This window comes from Prosopis cineraria, unplaced genomic scaffold (assembly GCF_029017545.1).
Source record: "Prosopis cineraria cultivar Desert tree isolate PC_DT_omini unplaced genomic scaffold, ASM2901754v1 PC2, whole genome shotgun sequence".
Taxonomy (NCBI): domain Eukaryota; kingdom Viridiplantae; phylum Streptophyta; class Magnoliopsida; order Fabales; family Fabaceae; genus Prosopis; species Prosopis cineraria.
In genome coordinates, this window is record NW_026555333.1 from 48,380,896 (window position 1) to 48,402,261 (window position 21,366).

The following is a 21,366-nucleotide window of genomic DNA, read 5'->3' on the forward strand; positions in this document are numbered from 1 at the left end:
TTTTTGCATGGACTCAATGCATATAATGCCCTTCTCTAAACAATTCCAAATTATAGCGCGCACACCAAGCTTAGGAAATCATAAGTTCTTAAGCTTTTGAACTACCAGTTAATTACAATTATTAATGTAAAAATTTATCATTATTAGAAAGTAGGGATCCCAATAATCTTTTTAAACATAGTTTATACACACTTAAATATATGTATTTATGCACAATGGAAATGATTGGATTGTATAGATACCATAATAGAGAACATAAGGACAAAACTGTAATTTCAAGCAAAATTAGCCATATACCATGGCATGTGGTATAGAGCCATTAATTCTAGTTCTGTGTCATGGACCACAGCATGTCCCCATGCGTTGTAACATACATGATAGTTTTTATTTTTGCTGTCATGACAGTTCATTGATGTGAACTTCTGATGTGCTTTGTTTCCTGATATAATATTTGATTGGGGTGATTCAAGAGTTCACACAAAACTTATTTTAAAATCTAACTAATAACATTAGTTTCACTGCAATCCAATTTTTCATTTGGAAATAGGACACTCAGATGCATAATGATCATTTTATGTCATTTTTCCTTACCCAAGTGTTCCAAACCGAACTCTTGTGTGATTAGCCACATTCAAGAGCTTGACCTCATCTAACGGAACAATTTTCACCTAATTGACTACACACACCCTCAATAATGTTGTGACACCTGACTTTGGCTAGTTAATCGGCCTTCTCACATAATACGGCCTTTTACTCATATGTGCACATATACATATTCACTTAGCCAACAATTCACATGAACATTCAGAACATACAATCATTATACATTTTCACACTCTAGGAATAAAATACATGCACTCACAAGTGCGTCCATCATACTATATGCATGCATTTCTATGACAACTTATAAACATAATCATTTACAACATACTAATTCATTACACAAACTCGAGGGCGATCGTAGATTCATTACTCTTAGCTTGGTTCTTTCCCTTTACAGCTACTAGTCTTAGGACTTATAAAAATATAAACTATAGGGTGAGATTAAAATTTTAGTAACCAAGATAATTCAAAGCTATCTATTGAAGAGAATAAACATAAACAAGTAACTATAACTTTATTTTTTCTCAATTCCAATTATATATTTATAAACAATACATGTATATTCATTTTCACCAAATCGTTTTCACATACATGATCATCCTAGTCCATCTATCTTTCGTACATCCCCAATTAAATTCATGGGCAACTTTGACCATCTCCTAAGGGATTTAGTCCTTGCCTAATGTTCTATAGGTGAACTACTAGGTTAAAGTATTCTATCCTACTTCAAGACTATGAATTTTCTCTTTCACACATGCTAGGGGTGTTGTTAAGTCCTAACTGCACCCTTACGGGCACTAAAGAATTGCTAGACTGCTCGAATTTTTTATGGTACAATCCCTTAGTATGCCTGCACCATGGGTCCCTTAGTGTTAGCTAATCCATATGAATTTTTCACGCTTATCTCTTCCATACAGGGTGATCTCCTATCCTCTCTAATGCAAGTAATGAAAATATATGCAAATATCATTTTCCACACATATATATTGATAATTTCCTTTTAAATTCACTTTCACAAATAAGTCACTTTATAAATAAAGTCATTTTCAATACAAAATCATGCAAGTTTACAAATCATGACCACATTCAAAATCACAAACATCATATACAATTTACTTATAAACAATTAAACTAATTAACAGATAAAATGAATTATCTAGTTACCTCAACTTTTCTGTTACTATAAAGGGTTACCCATGGTACTCTTTACTCTTTACATGCAATTAGTCTCAATCTACACAATTTATCACTATAAATCAATAATTAAATTATCCTAAATCATGACCACATTCAAAATCACACACATCATATATAATTTACTTATAAACAGTTAAACTAACTAACAGATGAAATGAATTATTTGGTTACCTCAACTTTTCTGTTACTATAAAGGGTTACCCATGGTACTCTTTACTCTTTACATGCAATTAGTTTCAATTTGTACAATTTATCACTATAAATCAATTATTAAATAATCCTAAAAGTACTAAATACTACAATTAACTGCAATTAATCATTCAATAACTTCCACTTAATCTTCTCAGGTCATAATTATTCTCTTAACACCTCTTAACACTTCTACTAACTTCCACACATTCCACAATAAATTTTAAACTTCTTATTTTAGGTCAACTTGAGCCTATAATCTCATAGCTCAATCGTTAATTACCAAACTAGTCACAATCCCTTAGTTTAACTTTCTAGAATCTTTTTAATACTAAAACTTAAGAAAACAATCCTTTAAAAATCCTTGATTCAATTTCTCTATCTCTTAAACAAAAAGAAATTAGCGTATAATATGAACTTAGGGTGGTATGAAACTTATCCGGTAAGTGACTAGTTGGAACTGGCTCCCAATACTCCAAATTCGCAAGCCCTAGCAAAGTTAACCTTCTACCCCCTATGTCTCGCATTCTTTTCCCTTTCCTCCTCTTTCTTCATGCACTAATCCGCGTATTATTAATTAGAGTTTTGTACTATGCATTGCTACACACTTAGCATATACTGCGGTGTGTGACATAGTGAGTAGAATCTCACTGTTTCTCCATGCTTTGACTTAAATCGCAATCATTTCACTCAATCCTAATCATTCAACATCCCTACAAGTCAAAATGTTAATTCACCATTCAAAATCTTAATTATCCAGTTAATCAACTAGTTTATTAATTTACCCCTAAATTAGCATATAGCGTCAGGATTAAGAGTTTGGACTGTAACAATGCATCATATTATCTATATTCTATTTAATAAAAACATGCTATATTGTACCAGTTTAGTCAAATAAAATTCTATTTATAATTATTTTTAATGATTTTATTTTTGAAATAGAATACTTCTTTAATTTTGTCTTTTCTCTTTTTATTATTATCAATAACAGAATTAATTTATATGTATAAACATATGCTATGTCACGTGTTTATTAGGATGACATGGTATACCAAACTCATACAAGAGAATCTCCATATCCGATGAAGAAGATACAAATTGGCTGATTGGCGTTGAACAATTTTATTTCGAATCCTGTATTTCCCTATTTGTTTTAACTATATATGTTGGTAGTAAAAATGTTTATTTATGTAAAATGACGTAGACATGTACATCTACTCAAAAGAGAATAATTGTGCAAAGAGACAAAGCAAATGTATATAATATTCTCTTTGTTTGGCGCCCTTGGACAATAAACTGTTTTTTTTTTTTTTTTTGGAAAGAGATGACTGTCCCACGACCCGTCAGATCTCATCGCACGTCTATCGGGGGAATCAGGGAACACACAATGTTCCATAATGACACATGACTAACTCCAATATAAATAGACACGCATTCATGTATATGTACTCTGTCCGCAGGTAATGTAATATAAGTTTTTATTAGCTAATAATATTCGTAAAAAATCATTGGTTAAAACGTTAATTTTTTAATTTTTAACCGTAGCTTTAAATGTAAAAAAAATATTTGACTTATTCAAAATACTCTTATTAATTACTTAATAAAATAAGGGTATGGTTGTAATATATATATATATATATATAATACATATTCAATGTTCTATTGTTAAATGAATAAAGTTTTTAGAAAATAACTTATATTATAATTTGGATTTTATCATTTTCTTTTGGGTTTAACCTTAGATTTAGAGCTGTTAATTAGGGTCATTTTGTTAGATCAGCCTTTTTAAGCTAGAAAATAGCTAGGTCTGGGCCACTACCATGGAGTAGAAAATGATAATTCATACTTAATGATAAAAGGGTTGACCTTTTAAATTCAAAAATAAAAGAGTTGACCCTTTTAAGTCTCTTTTTATTTTTTAAAAATCTCAATATAAAAAAATTAGAATATTAAATATCTAACTAAAAGAAGTGAACACCCTAACTCATCCCTCCCTTTTTCATTCATTCATTTATTAAGATGTAGGTGATAATATTAGTCAAGTTTAATTTTTATTGATGTTAATTTTGATATTGTTATTTAATATTGGACCTAGATATTTAAGTTTTTTGTACTTATTGTGGTGTGAATTGACTTAAATTTACTTTCCTAAACTTAATCTTATATGTAATAACTTTTTTTAGAATTATAAATATATATTTAAGAAAATATAATATTTGGTCCTTATAGTTTCATTGATTTTTGTTTTTAGTCCCTGTAGTTTTTTTTTAGTGTTTTTAGTCCTTGTAAAGAGTAAAGCCATTGAAAAAATGAAAATTGTAGGGATTTAGAAATAAAGGTTATTCAATTTTTTTGAAATTATAGTGATTGAAAATAATAAAAAAACTACAAGGATTAAAAACAAAACCCTATGAAACTATAAGGACCAAATATTGTGTTTTCTCAATATTTTTTTAGATTTTTAAATTGAAAAACAGAGAAAAAAAAGAGCCAATGTAAAAGGAAACTTTGAGGTATGATCTGAACTAGTTTGTTTAGACCTAGACCCTTTAAGAGCTAGCCCTTTTGGATTACCCTAATTGATAGCTCTACTTAGACTCAACTGGCTTTGGGGAAAAAAGAAACAAGAAGAAACTTAGTCTCATTCGGTGCTACCTTAATCAAACACATTTGTGTTAATGTAGAAGTCTACATAGAGAGACTACCAAATTATAATGCATATACTTTATGCAATTTTACATAAACAATCTAAAGGATTAAGGTTTAATTTTATCCTTGTATTTATTTTTTAGAAACGTTGGGCACCCTATGGTCTTAAGTGAGATAATTTTCCCCCTGAATTATTTTTTAGAGGAGCAAAAAAACCCTTTTCCTTAATCACTCATTATTTTTTTTTCATTTTTTGCTGACATCGCATATGTGTGAGGCTCATGCATAGTGACATATAAGATTTTGATCATGTCCTTTGATGTTAATTTGTCCATCAACTCTTTTTTTAGAAATGCTAAGTACCTTGAAATCTTTTTCTAGGAGTATTGGGCATCTTGAAGTTTTGTTAAAATAAAATTTAATAAATATTATTAAAATATTAAGTATTTTAATATTTAATAATTTAAATATTATTATTTAAAATATTACACCACCCAATTTAATATTTAATATTTTTATATTTTATAATTTTGTATTAAAACTGAAATGAATGAATGTCCAAGTTAATGAAAGAATTTTTTCTTCACATCTCTCCATTTTTCTCTTATTAATTAACTTTTTTATAGCAAATTAATGAAATAAGAAATGTCTTTCAAATAAATTTTTTCGTTGTCATATTGTTGGTCCTAACTTATTATGTTTCTAATTTTACTACTAGCACTGCAATGTATAGAAAATATTAAATTTGGGTAATGCAATATTTTGGAGGAAGATTATTAGTTGACCAAAAAAATTAAGGAACTTAACCAATATTAAAAAAGGTAAAGAGGCAAAAATATTCATAAAGTAATCCGCCAGAGGTACCTAGTATTTTAAAGTGAAGAAAGGGGCAAAAATACCTGTAACATTATATGGGTGGGTGCAAAGTGACTAAACCATTAACTTTGACCTAACACCATTAACTTTAACCATTAAATGTTGATTGTACATGTCATGTGTCAGTTTTTATTGATGTGTACTAATAAAGGGGCAAAAATGCCCAAGAAGTCATCGGCTAGGAGCAAAAATACCTATAACGTTACCAGAGTTAGTGCAAAAGTGATCGATTTATTAAATCCCTTAAATGTTGACTGTTTTGTTAACACATAAGCAAAAGTTGACTATTTTTCTGACATGAATAAAAAATATTTCCAGATGAAATTCTTTGGAGGTTAATAAGTCATTATATGAATATCATGTGAAAAAATATCATTTTGACTGAATATCAAATTAAATCTCGTGTTTTTTTGCAGTAGTGGCAAAAATCGTTTGAAAATTCTGAACTTAACATAAATGCAATTGCTGAAGGTTGTGACAATGCTCTTAATCTAGGTGTGCTCAGTCTTGGTCTTCAATTTTCTATAACCTATTTCACTATGAATCGTAGGTTTTGCATACAAGAAAAAAGAGAGGAGTGGGAGAAAGGAAGGGGGCGAGATATATGGTGATGGAAAGAAACAATATGGCATTGATTTTAGCAAATTGATTACTATTGTACCTACTAAAGTAACATTATGGGTACTCATGCAATGATTGATTAACATCTGTAAAAATTTATTTGAAAATATTTTTTGTCTACATCAACAAAAAATAGTCAACTTCTACTTAGATATCATCTAAATGGTCGACATTTAAAGGATTTGATGAGTTAGTCACTTTACACCAACTCTAGTAATGTTATGGGTATTTTTGCTCCTAACTAACGATTTCATGGATATTTTTACCCTTTTATTAGTTTACATCAGCAAAGAGTGACACGTGACATACACAGTTAGCATTTAATAGTCAAAGTTAGTGGCATTTGGTCAAAGTTAACAGTCTGGTCACTTTTACACCCATCCATGTAACGTTATGGTTATTTTGCCATTTTCCTCACTTTAAGATACTAGGTGCCCGTGGTTGATCATTTTATGGGTATTTTTGCCCCTTCACACTATTAAAAATATAAGTTTTGACATGCACAAAAGGAGAAACAACTTGGGTACTGTATCAAAGAGAAAATCAAAGATTGATATATAAAAAATAAATACAGAAGTAAAATTAAACCTTCACCCTAATCTAAACCATGTAATGAATATATTCATAAGATGATTAAACATGTAAGTTATCATTTAATCGCTAAAAAGAAATGGAATGGAATTAATTAAAAATAAAAATAAAATAAGATAATCAAAACATGAAGGGCCAATGATAGGTGAACCATATATTAATAAGGAAGAAAAGTAGTCTACTTTATGAAGTTGAGAGTCATGATTCCTAATATTTTTAAAAGTTATGATAATTCCCACATTGTAGTATAGTATTGAGTTTTACCATGCATCCTATGAGAGAAAAATGTAATTTGATTCATTTTTATTTTTATTTTTTTTAATTAATTCCATTCATACCCTTTTTAGCAACTACACGTAGCCTTAAGGTAGCATCAAACTTTTATAAGGGGATCAATTGAGGAATAAAGTCTATTTAAAATGGTCATGAAATTGTAAAGTGCTATACAAGTTGTAAAATAAAAAGTTTGATTCTATACAATCAAGATGAGTAGACTTTATATTTTAGAAAAAAATTTTACTTTTGGTTTCTATACTTTGTTTGATTTTTGTTATAAGTTATTGCACTTTTTTTGATATTCTAAGTCTTTATACTTTTTTTTGTCTACAAGGTTAGTTCTTATAGTCTTAGAAGGATGTTGATATAGTACAAACGATGTTAAAATTGCTAATGTATCCCTTAATACTGTTAAGTTTGTGCTAATATGTTAAATAAGTGTTGAGTTGATCTTCTTAATAGATAAAATAAATTAAAAAAACTATATCAGATAAAAAAAGATTAATTGGAGTTGAAAAAAACTTTCAACTTTAAATATTTATGAAATATTTTTTTAAAAAAAATTAAAATGTATTTTAATATTGATTTTTAAACATTAAGCCCTATAATTTATTTTAAATGAGTCTTCTACATTATATAAGTATCCCAAAAAAATATGTTATATTTTATATAATATAAAAATAATTAATTTTAAAGTAAAAAATAATTTATTTAAAAAATTTAAAAATTCAATAATTTGAATATTCGAGTTAATCTGAATAAACCCAAATAGGTTAAGGTTAGGTTTGACTATTTGAGTTTTTTTATAAGTTCATGAAGTTAAAATTTGAAGGGTTAAAAGAAAAGGGCAATGTGAGAATCTGAAACTTTCAGCCTAGTCTCCTTCAAACTAGAGCCAGTAATTTGGGTAGATCAAAATTATTTAGCTTGAATTATAAAAAAAATCAATTTTTACTTTAAAATTAGTTTTTTTATATTATAAAATGTAAAATATAATTTTGGGATACTTAAAAAATGTAGAAAACTCAATTTTTTCAAAAGAATTTTGTGTCTTAAAGTTTAAAAATCAAGATTAAAATACATTTTAAATTTTTTAAAGATATTTTAAGTTGAGAGTTTTTTCTATCTTCATGTTAGCTTTTTTTTTAATCTAATGTAATTTTTTTAATTTATTTTACTTTTTAAAAAGTCAAACTTATTATCTATTAACAAATCAGCACAAATTTAAAGGTGTTAGTAGATACGTCATTAATCTTAACAACAGTTGTGCCAAGTCAATGTCCCTTTAAAACTATAGCGACTAACGCTGTAAACAAAAAAAGTATAGAAAATTGGAATATTGAAGAAGTATAAAAACCTATAATAAAATTTAAGCAAAGTATAAGGATTATTAGAGTATAATTAATCATTATAAGTTAGTTGAGTTAATTAGTTAGTTAACCTTTATACAGTTAGTTAACCATTCTTGTTAACCAGTGTGGTTACTATCATTATCTGTATATAAGCACATTGTATTCCTATTCATTAATCAGATTTGAGATTTCACTTTTGTCTCTTTCCTTTCTTATTTTCTCTCTCTCTCTCTAAACTCGCGTGCAAGGATCAAAAGTAATATTTTTTTTATTTTAAAAAAAGCACTTGAAAGAAGATTCTACAAATTTCTCATCAACAAGATTACATATTACTCATAAAACGCAGCTCACAACTGTGTGGAATTTAATTAATTACCTCTTTTCAAATATAAGTATTATTAATTTAATATAATATCTCATACCTAATGTGTTAAACTTTAAAAAATCATGAAACAATAATGGGTCACAAAATGACATCTGAACAACAATGTTTACCAAATCATATAGTATATCATTGGTAGTCATCAAACAACCAAATATAATTCGATCAAGTTACATAAAATTATGAGTGGTTTTGACAAATATTGATCAGGATAAGGGCTTCCGTTGTTTCTTTCTTTGTTTTTCTTATTTGTCGAAACTGGTTAGGATAAGGATTGTAGATATTGTAAACTCTTAGAGGACCCATTGTAGGTTGTACTGAAATTTTGCGTGCGAGGTGGGTGATTCATAGCACACCAACTTTTTGAAATTGAAATGATGCAGCATCTTTGGCTTTTAATTAGCCCCTTTCAATGAAAAAATGATGCAATATCAAACATCATAAGTTCTGCACAAATTAATCTCGTTGGTCTGTTGAAAATTTTGGGAGTTTATGGCGTGTAGAAATTGCATCATTTAAAGGTCTCCGTTTCAATATTTTGAGAACTTCCACGACTAGTCGCCTGAAAAGTAGGTTAATTTTGAGGTTCTTTTCTCACAATTGGCCCAAATATAAATGCAAAAATAAAGCAAATGTAAAAAGACAGGTATATTAAAATCTTAAAAGGAACGGAGATTGAAGATGAACTAAATATATGGAGTACTTCAAAGATATTCTAGAAGGAGACATTTTTCTAAGTCAGATGAAATTGGGACGGTGAAGTGGAGGAGCAGGTGAAATTTGGATATGAGCATGCATGTTTAGTTTGGTCGAAGCAAAGCTTCCTGTCCTGAAGATGTCTAATTGCATGAAAATGGGTGGAAGCCCATTTTTTTTCCCCCATTTTGCCCTCAACTTTCACGGGCTATGGTGAGTAATGCCATTGACGCCTCGAGGCTCAAGCCTTCAATTTTTTCAGTTTCCCCTCTTTCTTTTTATTGTTCCATTTCTCTTTCTTGGGCGTTTCATCTATTGCTTCATCCCCCCCCCCCTTTTCGTGGCCCATATTATTTTTGATCTATTGCTTCCATATTTTCATTTTTTTAATAAATGGCTGGTCATTCTAGTTGTTAGTGTTTGTTGATTTTTATTTTGTTTCATGGTTTCATTTTTGATTTTGTTTCCATTATATGATGGGTGTGGTGGTTTATTATGCTGTTGGCCGGCGTGTCTTTTTTCCTGGTGGTGGGAGAAAAAATAACTTTTCTTTTTCCTTTTTGAAAACTATTTTATACTATGATTATACATACTAATTAAAAACTAAACCAAATTTTCATGGACATATTGCTGATATCATATTTTATTTTTTTGCCTGCGTCCAAAAATGCCGAAAAAGCTTCTAGAAAGGTAGGAGTTAATAATTAAGAAGAATGGTTATGAAAAATGAGACAAACGCAGAAGGTTAAGAAAAATAGCAGTAAATGGCTCTAAAAAGTAAAAGTCCTGTAATTAGGTATTGTTAGAAAATCTGGCGGGAAATGTGATTTGAGTTGGGTTTGAAAACTCTATCCTTATGAGTTATTCTACTACACATGGTTAAATACAATAGTTCCCCATGATTACACGAATCTTTCCTATAGAAAGCATGGTTACAGAATAGAGGAAATCACAGAATAAGGAGAAGTACAAGGAGGGGAGAAGAGGGAGTGCCCAAAAGTTCAGGTATTTACAACTATGATTTGCACTGACTTTTATAGGCATAGATTTAAAAAAACATTGGGCAATAAAACACCGGTTAATGATACCTTAATATCATTAATCTTAAACGCTACCTTAGTTTCAAATCAATTTGTAGAAATGTGTTATCATCAATATATATAGCCTCACAAATTCCCAGAAACAATTCTCAGCAACATAACTCACAGTAAAAGGTATGAAACATCTCTTTGACATTGTAGCTGAAAAAAACATGTCTTTGATGGCAATATTCATCAGCTATGTGAGTTTTCGAAAATTGCAATTTTCTTTAGAAAAAGCCAGCCCAGAAAATATCAAGAGTCCTCCATAATACACCCATTACTAGACATTATTCAAGTAGGCCAAGATACCAATTTGAGTGACTCGAAATGTAAAGCAAAATTTAGAGAGAGCACAAGTGTTTCATACCTCATTTTAGCAACTCCAGCTAAAAGTTCTCCCCAGCAAGAACAACGCGCTCATGTGTGGTACAAGGTTTGGTGTGACTCTGATTAAGGGGCAGCCTAAAATACATTGCCGATCACAATAATCAAGGCTAGCTAGCTTTTACCCCAATGCCCTGCATCAATCAGCACTAGACCCATTGCCCAAACTTGCACCTCCAATCCGTTCACACCGACCATCATCAACCCGTATTAGGTGGATGTAAATGTTTAAACCATGTTACCGGTCACCATTTTTCCAGCGGTAACGATTTTGATGCCCAGATTGGGAGTCACCTCTTGGAGGCTCATATAAGCCTTTCCGATGGAAAACATGTGCGCAGTTCATAGCAGAGGCAGCGACCCTTAATTAATTACAAGGACCTCATCGTCCTTGATTAATGGTTCTGGGACTCCCGCAGCTGAAGCACTTATGGGTCACTTGGCGTAGCAATCACCACAACCTTCATTGCTTGAGCAGCATCAAACACCATCAAAAATGGAATCCTTTTTCCCCTACGCACACTCTCACATTATTGAAGGGAAAGATTACTATGTTGGGCTTGGAGGAGAAAAATTAATATGCTGAAAGTAGCTCTTAAGATTGTTGAAAAATCTGGTAGAAAATATGATTTGAGTCATGCCTAGAGATATTACCTTTAAGAGTTATTTCACCACACACGATCAAATGCGGCAGCTTCCCAAAATTAAATGAATCCTTCATATGTACAAATCATTTAATAGAGGAAATCAAAGAATAACTCAGAAGAAGCACAAGGAGGGGAGGAGATGAGAGTGCCCAAGAGTTCAGGATGGTGTCTACACCTTTTATACGCATCGATCTAAAAAATATTGGGCAATAAAACACATTACACCTTAATATCATTAAAAAAGGGTTTTGGCAAATTATAAAAAATAAATAAAATTAAATAGTGATTAATATAATTAATCAATTCATTATTCCTTCTTGAAATACCATAAGATATTATAAACTATTCAACAAATGGAGTCAAAGAAAAAAAATCATTATTTTTACCCATAAACTATGGAACATGCCATTTGCATAACTTTTCTTCAACCCCTTCAAAACTTTCAACAATCAACATAATACATGCACGTACTTTATAAAAATTTTTTATCTAGCGCATCTGTATACATCAGTAGGCATTCAGTAAAGCTTTTTAAGCATCGAACAATTAGTAAAGTAGTATATCCGATGTGAAATGTAATAGCTCTCCTGGCTAATTTGTGACAATCCCATTCACCAAAGGGGCTAACTGATTAGACAAACTTAGATGTGGCTTTGATATTACTTTATCACGGAACCATTATTTTCACTCCAATAAGTTAGCATTTTAGGGAGAGAGTAATGATTCCGTGACAAAATAAAAGTGATATCAAAGCCATAATTGAGTTTGTCCAATCGGAGGGCCCTCTAGTGGGCCATTGGTGATGGGACTGTAATGGATTGGTCGAAGGAATTGTTACGTCCTATATCCGATGGAATTGGAGATAGTCCTGGCCATATAAATAAGTGTATTATATATCTCACTGAACTAGCTTTTTGGGAAGAGTGTAATGACCCTGTGTAAGTAGCACCTAATAAAAACACAACATCGTTGATCCATGTTGTTTTTATGTTTTTTCATCTTATATTTTTTGTAATTTTTTATAACAATAACAATATCATGTCTATTCTCATTAATTTTTCTATTTTTCTTTATCTCTATTTCTTTTTATCTTTCATTTTTGAACACTTGTATTTGAAGAAATTGGGGCAAAAGACCAAAAATATTGTATTCCCATATCAAGAGCTCTGCGTATGTAGGATATCCCTATGTCGAGGCCAAAAGGACCAAAAACCAAATCATAAAAGTGGTACGGTTGTGGTGTTTCTATTTAAGTGCTCTGCATTGGGGTATCCCTGTATCAAGAGCTGTTCAACCCAATTAAGGATATTTGTGGTAATTAAGGATTAATGCAGTCCTTAATATTTTCCAATCATTTCATTTGTAGTGTACATATAACCTTATAATTCCTTACATAGCAAACTGTCATTTATTTTTTTGTTCAAATGAAAAAGGCTAATTGCGTTATATTTCAGCATTTTGATGTGCGCTTTGGCAGTTTGAAGATCACTGCTTCGTCTGATGATCGATCTCTTCAAGAATGAAATTTGGCAAATGAGAGTTCGTCTGTATCAGACTTGTTTTTGCATCAATTGAATACTATTTTCCAGAATCCCCAAAATTTGCCTTTGCAACGATTTCATTCTCCAACCCAATCAATAAGTAGATCCAGCTTGCTGTTTTATCAAATCAAATGGATACAACTGTTTAACTCAGGATTTTCACGGCACTTACCACATTTTTCAACCCTGACATCTCACATTCTTCCAGCAAAATTCCCTTCACTTACTAGAGGAGGAGCTTGCCAAAGTTGATAGCAATGAGCGATATTCCGTCTCAAATCTCTATTTATCATTTCCCTCTAGTCTCAATTTTTCAGTAATTTGGTAACACGTGAATAACTCTGTTAATGCGTCCTTTTGAATCAAACACTTACAATTTGATACCAACCTTTTATCAAAGCAATAAAAAATATTAATTTCATTATTAAATATATTTCTACAAAATTTTTCAATTATTTTTATAAATATATATATATATATATATATTTAAAATGGATTAATTAGTATATGATTTTTAATTTATTATTTTAAAATTTTCAGAATATAATAATATATTTTAAACACATATATAGAAGAAATAATTTTCATGATATATATAAATAATTGTATTCATTAATTATAATTTTGTTGTAATAAGTAACAAGCAGAATGACAAATAAATCCCTTTTGAAATAGAGAAATGACAATTTAATATCGCAAAATGTAATAATACCTTTTAAATCCTTATAGACCTAATTATCATTAAAGTTTTTAATGAAATGAGCCAGTTTCATATTTCAGAGAGATTTATTTGTCATTCTCCCTAAATAATAATGGTACAACTCAAAGGTGCTTGGTTTAATTAATTGAAAGAATTAAACTAGTTTATATCTTTAGATTTTTCAAGATACTGGGTCATGTAATTTATATCTATATCTATATATAAAAAGTAAAACCTTAAGTCACCTTCTAAGCTCAACACATGTTCTTTTTTCAAAATGTTGCAAATACATTGTGCCACTATAGTTTCATTTAATTCTATTAACTTATTTTTATAATTTTAAGTTTTTATTTTAAGAATTAATTTATTTTAATTAAGCTTTTTTTCATTGCTCTCTCATTATCTCTCCCAATATTTTTGCATTATAACTCCCCATAATCTTGTTCCTATTATTAAACATTTAATTTTAAAAACCAATAGGTCATGGTATGATAGAAATAAAAATAATAAATAATATAATTTTAAATTAAGTACATCTATATATTTAAAAACAAAAGTAGAATAGCAGGCTGCCTTCTAGACTCGACATGTATGTGTTTTTTAAAATGTCGTGATCATAAATTATCCATGTCAACATTAATTTTTAAAAATAATTTTTTTACAGAGTACCAATTTTTTTATAGATAATAGCAATATTATATTTAAACTGTAAAAACCACTTCCTTTTATTCCTAAATTTTCTCCCCCACGATCTTTGAACTTTTCCATAGCCTAAAATATACAATTTCAACATGCACATTAGATTTTCTATAAAATCTTCTAAAACATTAAAAAATTATTATATTTAAAATTACAATGAATTATTTTAATTCTTATTTTCCCCCATTTCACTCTTATTATTTCTTCCACTCTCCTATCATCATAACTTTTCATAATCTTTTTCTTATTTTTGGATTTAAAAATCTAATTGTGCAAACACGCGATCATATTGAGCAACTACAAAGTACATGAGATTTTCTTTCAATCCTAATATCATTCAGTTGCTCCATTCCCTAATCAAGACAAGCAAAATCACAAAGCTATCATTCTCTTTGGCTTCTCTCTTCATCACCAATGCCCTTTCACCCTTTGTGTAATCTTTCGTGATGATTTTTCATTCCAGCCAATGGCACGAAGAGGTTGTTACATGCTTACAAACATCAAAAGAGCAATTCAATTTTTCATAGATCTCATAGTAGATACCAAGTAATTGCACATAATTATGCATTTTATAATTTCTTTATTGATTTTTCATCCATTGTTCTAAATTTCTCTTTCACAAGCAATATAACTAAAAAAACTTACTATGTTCTATTTTTATGAAGTTATAATTTCATAGAATTTGTTAGTTTTTCAAATATTTATTATAGACTATATGATAATTTGTTAATTATTTTATAATTCTTTAGATATATTAAAACTGGACGAAGAGGAAGATATATATTGTTAAGTTTCTTCAAATCAACACAAAATACTTTGGCCAAAAAGAAAAAAAAACAAAGTAATTTTTTTTTCACTCCTCATATGTCTTGGCTCTTGGGCATTTCTTTATAAAATTTTGTTTTGAAAAACATGCTCATAATAATTTACTCACAATGATTCAAATTTCTTAATTTTGAATAATATTTTAATGATCTATGTTTAATTTTAATTTTTATTTAGATTATAAATGTCAAATGAATTAACTAAATTTTAAGATTTTAATTTACATATAATCTGTATTTGAAGATGATGACTTAATTATAAATTTGTGTTTTGATTTTGATGATATTTGATATTGTAATACTTTCAACTATAAGATTTGAAAATATTAATGTTTGAGTTGAAAATTAAGTTTTCAAGATATATTAATATATTTATTTGTTGATATTTATAAATCATAAAAATTATAACACTTGGAACATTTATCTATCTTCACATGATTTAATGAAAAAGATGAAGCCATACAATATTTATATTTATCTCATAATCTTAATTTTTCATATATTATACTTAAGAAAAACATTACAAACTATCTAATTATTAGATAGACCTACCAATGATAAAAAAAAAAAGCCAAATTGCAATATCAGCACAATAAATATTTTGGGACAAATATAATTTTAGATCATTGTACTTTACTTACATTTTACTATTAATCCCTGCATTTTTTTTTAGTATTTTTAGTCTCTATATTTTTATTTTTTATTGTTTTATGTTTTTTTAAAACATAAAAAAAAGTACATGGACCAATAATAAAATGCGAGCAAAGTACAGAGATCTAAAATTTTGTTTTTCCTAATAAATTATATTGTGGTTTATTAAGACGATATTTCAATAATTATAGGGTACTAGACCTAATCAACCATAGTGGCTCTCGCACGAGGGTGAAAACAAAGCAAGGCAAAGAAGATTGGTAGATGAGCTGAGAAAAAGAAGAGGTGAAAGATAGACACAGAGGCCTCTATAGTTTTGGACATTTAGAGATTCATAATAAATTCTTTAGTCTTTATTTTTATAATCCCACATTTATCTTACTAGTTAATATTGCAATTTATTTTATATAAATTTTTTTCATTTATATTAGTTAATATTCTAAAATAATTTTATTTTAAATTACAAAATATACTGTGCATTGTACGGTGCCATACTAATGGGAACATTTCATCCTCTTTTTTTTTTTTGATAGAAAGCATATTTTATTCTTATTAATTCATGACAAAATCTAAAAGAATGTGATATATATGATAGCAGTTTAAACCCTTCAAACATCATTTTAAGGTTGATTCTTGAAAATGAGTATGTAAAAACATTATAGGAGAGGACAACCTCTAAATAATGCTCAAATTTCTCAAAAAATTAGTCTAAAGGTTGTTGATTATGAGGATACTTTAGCCAATAAAAAAAATTCGTGAAAGAAAAATGAAAAATCGGGCCGCCGTACAAGAGAAAAAAGTCCATGACAGAGCCCAGTTTCATAAAGGGGGAACGTCTCCAGGGGATTTTTCTCGCTCCCCCGAGTCGAGAGGCTCTTGTAGCTTTGAGCATCACATCGACGACGACGTTTCATTGGTGTAACTTCAACACTATGGACAACGTTAATCCTAGCTGATCGCACTTCGCAGCACCAAATACACAAGCAGCAAAAACTCTTTGCATTGGGTACTGTATACAGTAAAAGAGGTTCCGAAGAAGGCAAGGATATGGTAGAGGTTCTTCTGCAATTATCACCTCCCCTGCTTAAGTGTTCTTCCTGTCCTCCAATTCGCAGGTTTGGATTCCCTCTTCTCTTTTCTGGCTCGAATTTGATTGTGGCCTTTTCTTTTTTCCTGTAGCATTTCCAGATTATTTTCCTTTAAAATTAGTTGCAGTTTCTTATGCTTCCAATCCCCCCCCAGAGGGACACTTTTGTGTTATTTGTCTTTGATACGGCCATGTCCGGCATTTTGGGATGCAATTGCGACGTGAAATCTGTCAGTTTTAGCATTTGGTAAATAAGTTTGCACCTTGTTTTAGCGGGATCCTAAGTAAAGTTTTCGTCTCTTCTTTGGTAGGTAGGTATGCATTACTTTGTCTAATCCTATTTTCCATCATTTTCAACTGAAGCACGGAAACCGTAAAATCATTAATTATGTCTAAAATTTAAATAATTTTTTAATTTTGTCCCAATTAAACATATATGTTTTGAAAATGAAATATTTTAGTATTTAATAACTTTCTCAATGTTTAACAGGGTAAAAAAATAATAATAATAAAAACAATAATAATTGAAGTGGTTTATAAATAAGATAAATACTCTCAGTCGTATAAATAGAATAGGACTGGATTAGTATCTCACTCCTCTTGCTGAAACAGGAAATTCATTAAGATGTTTGGACAATACTGGTTTTTTTTTTTTTTTGTCATATGATAAAATGTTATTTCACAATTTGCAGGGAAGTTATGGGGAAAACATTGGTTAAGTGCTCGTTGGAGAGCCCTTTATCAAGTAAGCTCCTGTCGAAGCATGTATTATCTGGTCTTGCTACTTCCTTGATATTCATTTCTCCCATAAATCAGGTTTGTATTTGAGACCCAGAGTGTTACAGCATCAGGTCTAGTTAGATGCGATCTTCTGCTTACGTATTTTTTTAATTGTAAAAAACAAACATTATACACATTTGAGCCACAGAGGTGCAAAAATTACATGAGCATTGGCGAAAGTCGCTTGTACTAGTATTTAATTGTAATTTTAGTAGTACTTCCGTTAAAAAATATAAGATATTTTTTAAAGAGTTGGATGTTAAAAAATGTAAGACATTTTTAGTCTTTCGAGATGTAGTCATTGCTTTTTTTTCAAAAGTATCCTTATTGATGAATGACTTTATATTTATTGTGGGGTGTTTAATAGGAATAAATATGGAAAGATAAGGTTAGTTTGAAAGTAGATAATTACTTTATTGGGGGGTGGGATTCGTTTAAAAATGCTTTACATTTTTGAACGGAAGGGGTATTTCTTGTCTCCTTGGTTAGAAGACTTTTAGGGGAAGATATTGTTACCCTATATTGTTAGTATAGAATTTTTTATCTTACAAAACACCTTATATTTTTCTGATGATGCCCTGCTTGTAGAGATGTATCTTGTATGATTTTCTGAATGCACCTTGTAGTCGTGCTTAGTTATTGTATATTATATCATCCATGGATAGGTTTCTAAGAAGGCTGGATGATCTTATGGAGATATACGTATTAGAATTTATGGTTTCTTGTTATGGAACTAGCAAATATGTCTCTTTGTATATGATGACAAGGAGGTGTTGTGAATCACCTTGTTATTTCATCAGCAGTCTGTTGCAGCAGATTTATCTCATCAAAATACATGCCAGCTTGCCAGTGCCAGTAACAATAATGGAGCTACTCTTCCAATTGATGATGGGCCCAATGACAATGGTAGAAATCTCATGATGATGAGAGGCATGACAGCCGAGGATTTTGACCCTGTTAGATATTCTGGAAGATGGTTTGAGGTAGCTTCGCTTAAAAGGGGATTTGCTGGACAAGGTCAAGAAGACTGCCATTGCACCCAGGTAAAAGCTAAAATTAGTATGATTGGGTGTCTTAAGGAAGACATTTGTCTTGGGGAAAAGATGTATTGCGTTTAGGTTTCTGCTAACTTTTTCCCCATCAGATTTCCTGTAATTCTTAATATGTTACTGAAGCCTAAGAGCAGAGAGGTATCATAAGGATTTGTTTGGGAGTTTTAAAGAGAATGAAGTTGAGTGATCAGTTGGTAATTAATGTCTCGTTTGGTAGAGAGGAGGAAAGTGATTCCTGCCTTGCTTAACAGGTCATCTCCTATCGCTTCTTGTCGCTTGTCAAAATAAGAATATGAGAATCATTCTACATCTTCAAGATCAATTTTGTTTCATTCTATTCATTTTGCAGTCATTTCCATTTCGTGTATTAGACACTAGATGGGCCCTATCGAAGAAGTGTGGATTAATTCACAAAGAATAATTCATTGCATCAGTTTTAATATCTTTCTTTTTTAAATAAATTTTAATATCTTTGAAATAACCCTTCTCATTCAATTCGGTGGATGCTCAAATGAATTACATTGTAGATGCCACTGTTGTTTTTATTAGGTTTGGTGTCCATAAGCTTCCTGCCATTAATCTGGGTAGACAAATTACGTTTCAGGGTTTGTATACATTTGATAGGGAGACTCCCTCTATTCAAGTTGATACCTTTTGTGTTCATGGACGACCTGATGGATTTATAACTGGGATTAGGGGAAGAGTTCAATGTCTTTCAGAAGAAGATTTGGAGAAAAAAGAGACAGAGCTGGAGAAGCAAGATATGATTAAAGAGAAATGCTATCTCCGATTTCCCACATTGCCTTTCATCCCCAAGGAGCCATATGATGTGATTGCTACTGATTATGACAATTTTTCGCTTGTTTCTGGAGCAAAAGACAGAAGTTTCATTCAGGTATCTTTGTCAGATAAGCTATCATTCCAACTTTTATGCCTTTTCTTATTTTTATCTATGTCACGTAGATTAGAAGTAAAGCCAAGAGCCCCTTTTGCAGAATCAATTGCTACATGCAACGTATCGTCTAGCTTTTCGTAACACCTGCTTGGTATTTTGTTGAAAAGGGACTCCCCTCTTTTTTTTTTTTTAATAATAATAATAATAATAATAATTATTATTATTATTAATTATTATTATTATTATTGTTATTGTTAACAACAACAATTGTTGTCATGGTCGTCATTTTTAAAATAAAGTCATGAATGGTCATTGTTGTTGTTAACATTATTTTAAAATTGCACATTACATTCCATTATTTTCCATTATGTGTGCTAAACAGGCAATGCTATGTTGTATCTTAATAATGGAGACTTTTAAGAAGTTGAACTTGGTCATCATTTGGGCATTTCAGGTTAAGAATTAATTTGGACCACCTGAGGTTAAAATGTCTTTGAAGTGATATAGTAGAATGATGCGAGCGGTAAGAATGTGCATGGGATTGATGCATTCATTTTACAAGCTTCTGATTTCTGAAGATCTAAATCTGTTTAGAACTGCACGCGCATGTGAGTGCGTGCATGTGTTACATTGTAATCGTAAAAAACTAAAAACCAATTGTGCCTGCGTGCATCGTCAAAAACCAATTCGACTCTAAAGCTAGAGGGAAGGCTAATAAATAATTTTGGAAAGAGGATTTGATTCTCAGTTACTTAGTCATAGAAACTTTCAAGGCAATGTTATCTCGAAGTTTTAAATTGAATCGAGACCCCATAGGTTTATGATAATCTCCGCCATTGATATACTTGGGAATTGGGATTGATGCGTTATCCTTGTCTTCAATCAATATCTCAGATATACTCAAGGACAGCAGAACCTGGACCTGAATTTATAGAGAAGTATAAAGCTTATCTGGAAAATTTTGGATATGATCCAAGCAAAATCAAAGACACACCTCAGGATTGTGAAGTGATGTCGAATAGTCAGCTGGCAGCTATGATGTCCATGTCTGGAATGCAGCAGGCATTAACCAATCAGTTTCCTGATCTAGAACTGAAGGCTCCTATTGAGCTTAATCCTTTCACTAGTGTATTTGACACTTTGAAGAAGCTTCTTGAGCTTTATTTTAAGTAGTAATTATGGCTGATTAGGTCTCTTTACGCTTTGTTTTGAAAGCATCACAGCTGGTACATTCATGCATGGATTGATAGTTGACAGCAAGTAATATATGATTCGTAGACTTACTCCTATTGGTCTATTATAATTAAATAGATCAAATTGATTATAAAATCCAGAAATATGTCAGAAATAAGTCTGTGTAAAAATTATGTTTGATCGATATATATATATATATATATATATTATTTTGGTAATTCACTTGGTTTATATGTTATCTTAGAGTAAATTGATGATTTAATTCTGTAATATTACTCTCATCAATTTCAATTTGGTTATGCAAAGATAAACATTTTTTTTTTAAATTTATTTCTTCAAAGGTTGTCTCTCAATCAAAATGGTATTTGCTTCTAAATTTCTCTCAATACTAATTTGGA

The 21,366-nt window shown here is 30.2% G+C and overlaps 1 protein-coding gene across 3 annotated transcripts; it reads left to right on the forward strand.

Moving 5' to 3' along the window:
- The first annotated feature begins 16,805 nt into the window (after positions 1 to 16,805).
- Positions 16,806 to 21,057, forward strand: LOC129302017 (chloroplastic lipocalin). Of its 3 annotated transcripts, none has more exons than XM_054940682.1 (5): positions 16,806 to 17,075; positions 17,740 to 17,863; positions 18,670 to 18,870; positions 19,484 to 19,774; positions 20,669 to 21,057. In XM_054940682.1, the coding sequence occupies exons 1-5, from the start codon at positions 17,008 to 17,010 to the stop codon at positions 20,945 to 20,947; spliced, it is 963 nt and encodes a 320-aa protein (XP_054796657.1). In that variant the 5' UTR covers positions 16,806 to 17,007; the 3' UTR covers positions 20,948 to 21,057. The 3 variants fall into 3 exon arrangements, with proteins under 3 accessions (XP_054796657.1, XP_054796655.1, XP_054796656.1); XM_054940680.1 differs by having other exon boundaries at positions 16,807 to 17,075; positions 18,628 to 18,870; XM_054940681.1 differs by having other exon boundaries at positions 16,808 to 17,075; positions 18,631 to 18,870.
- Positions 21,058 to 21,366: the final 309 nt, after the last annotated feature.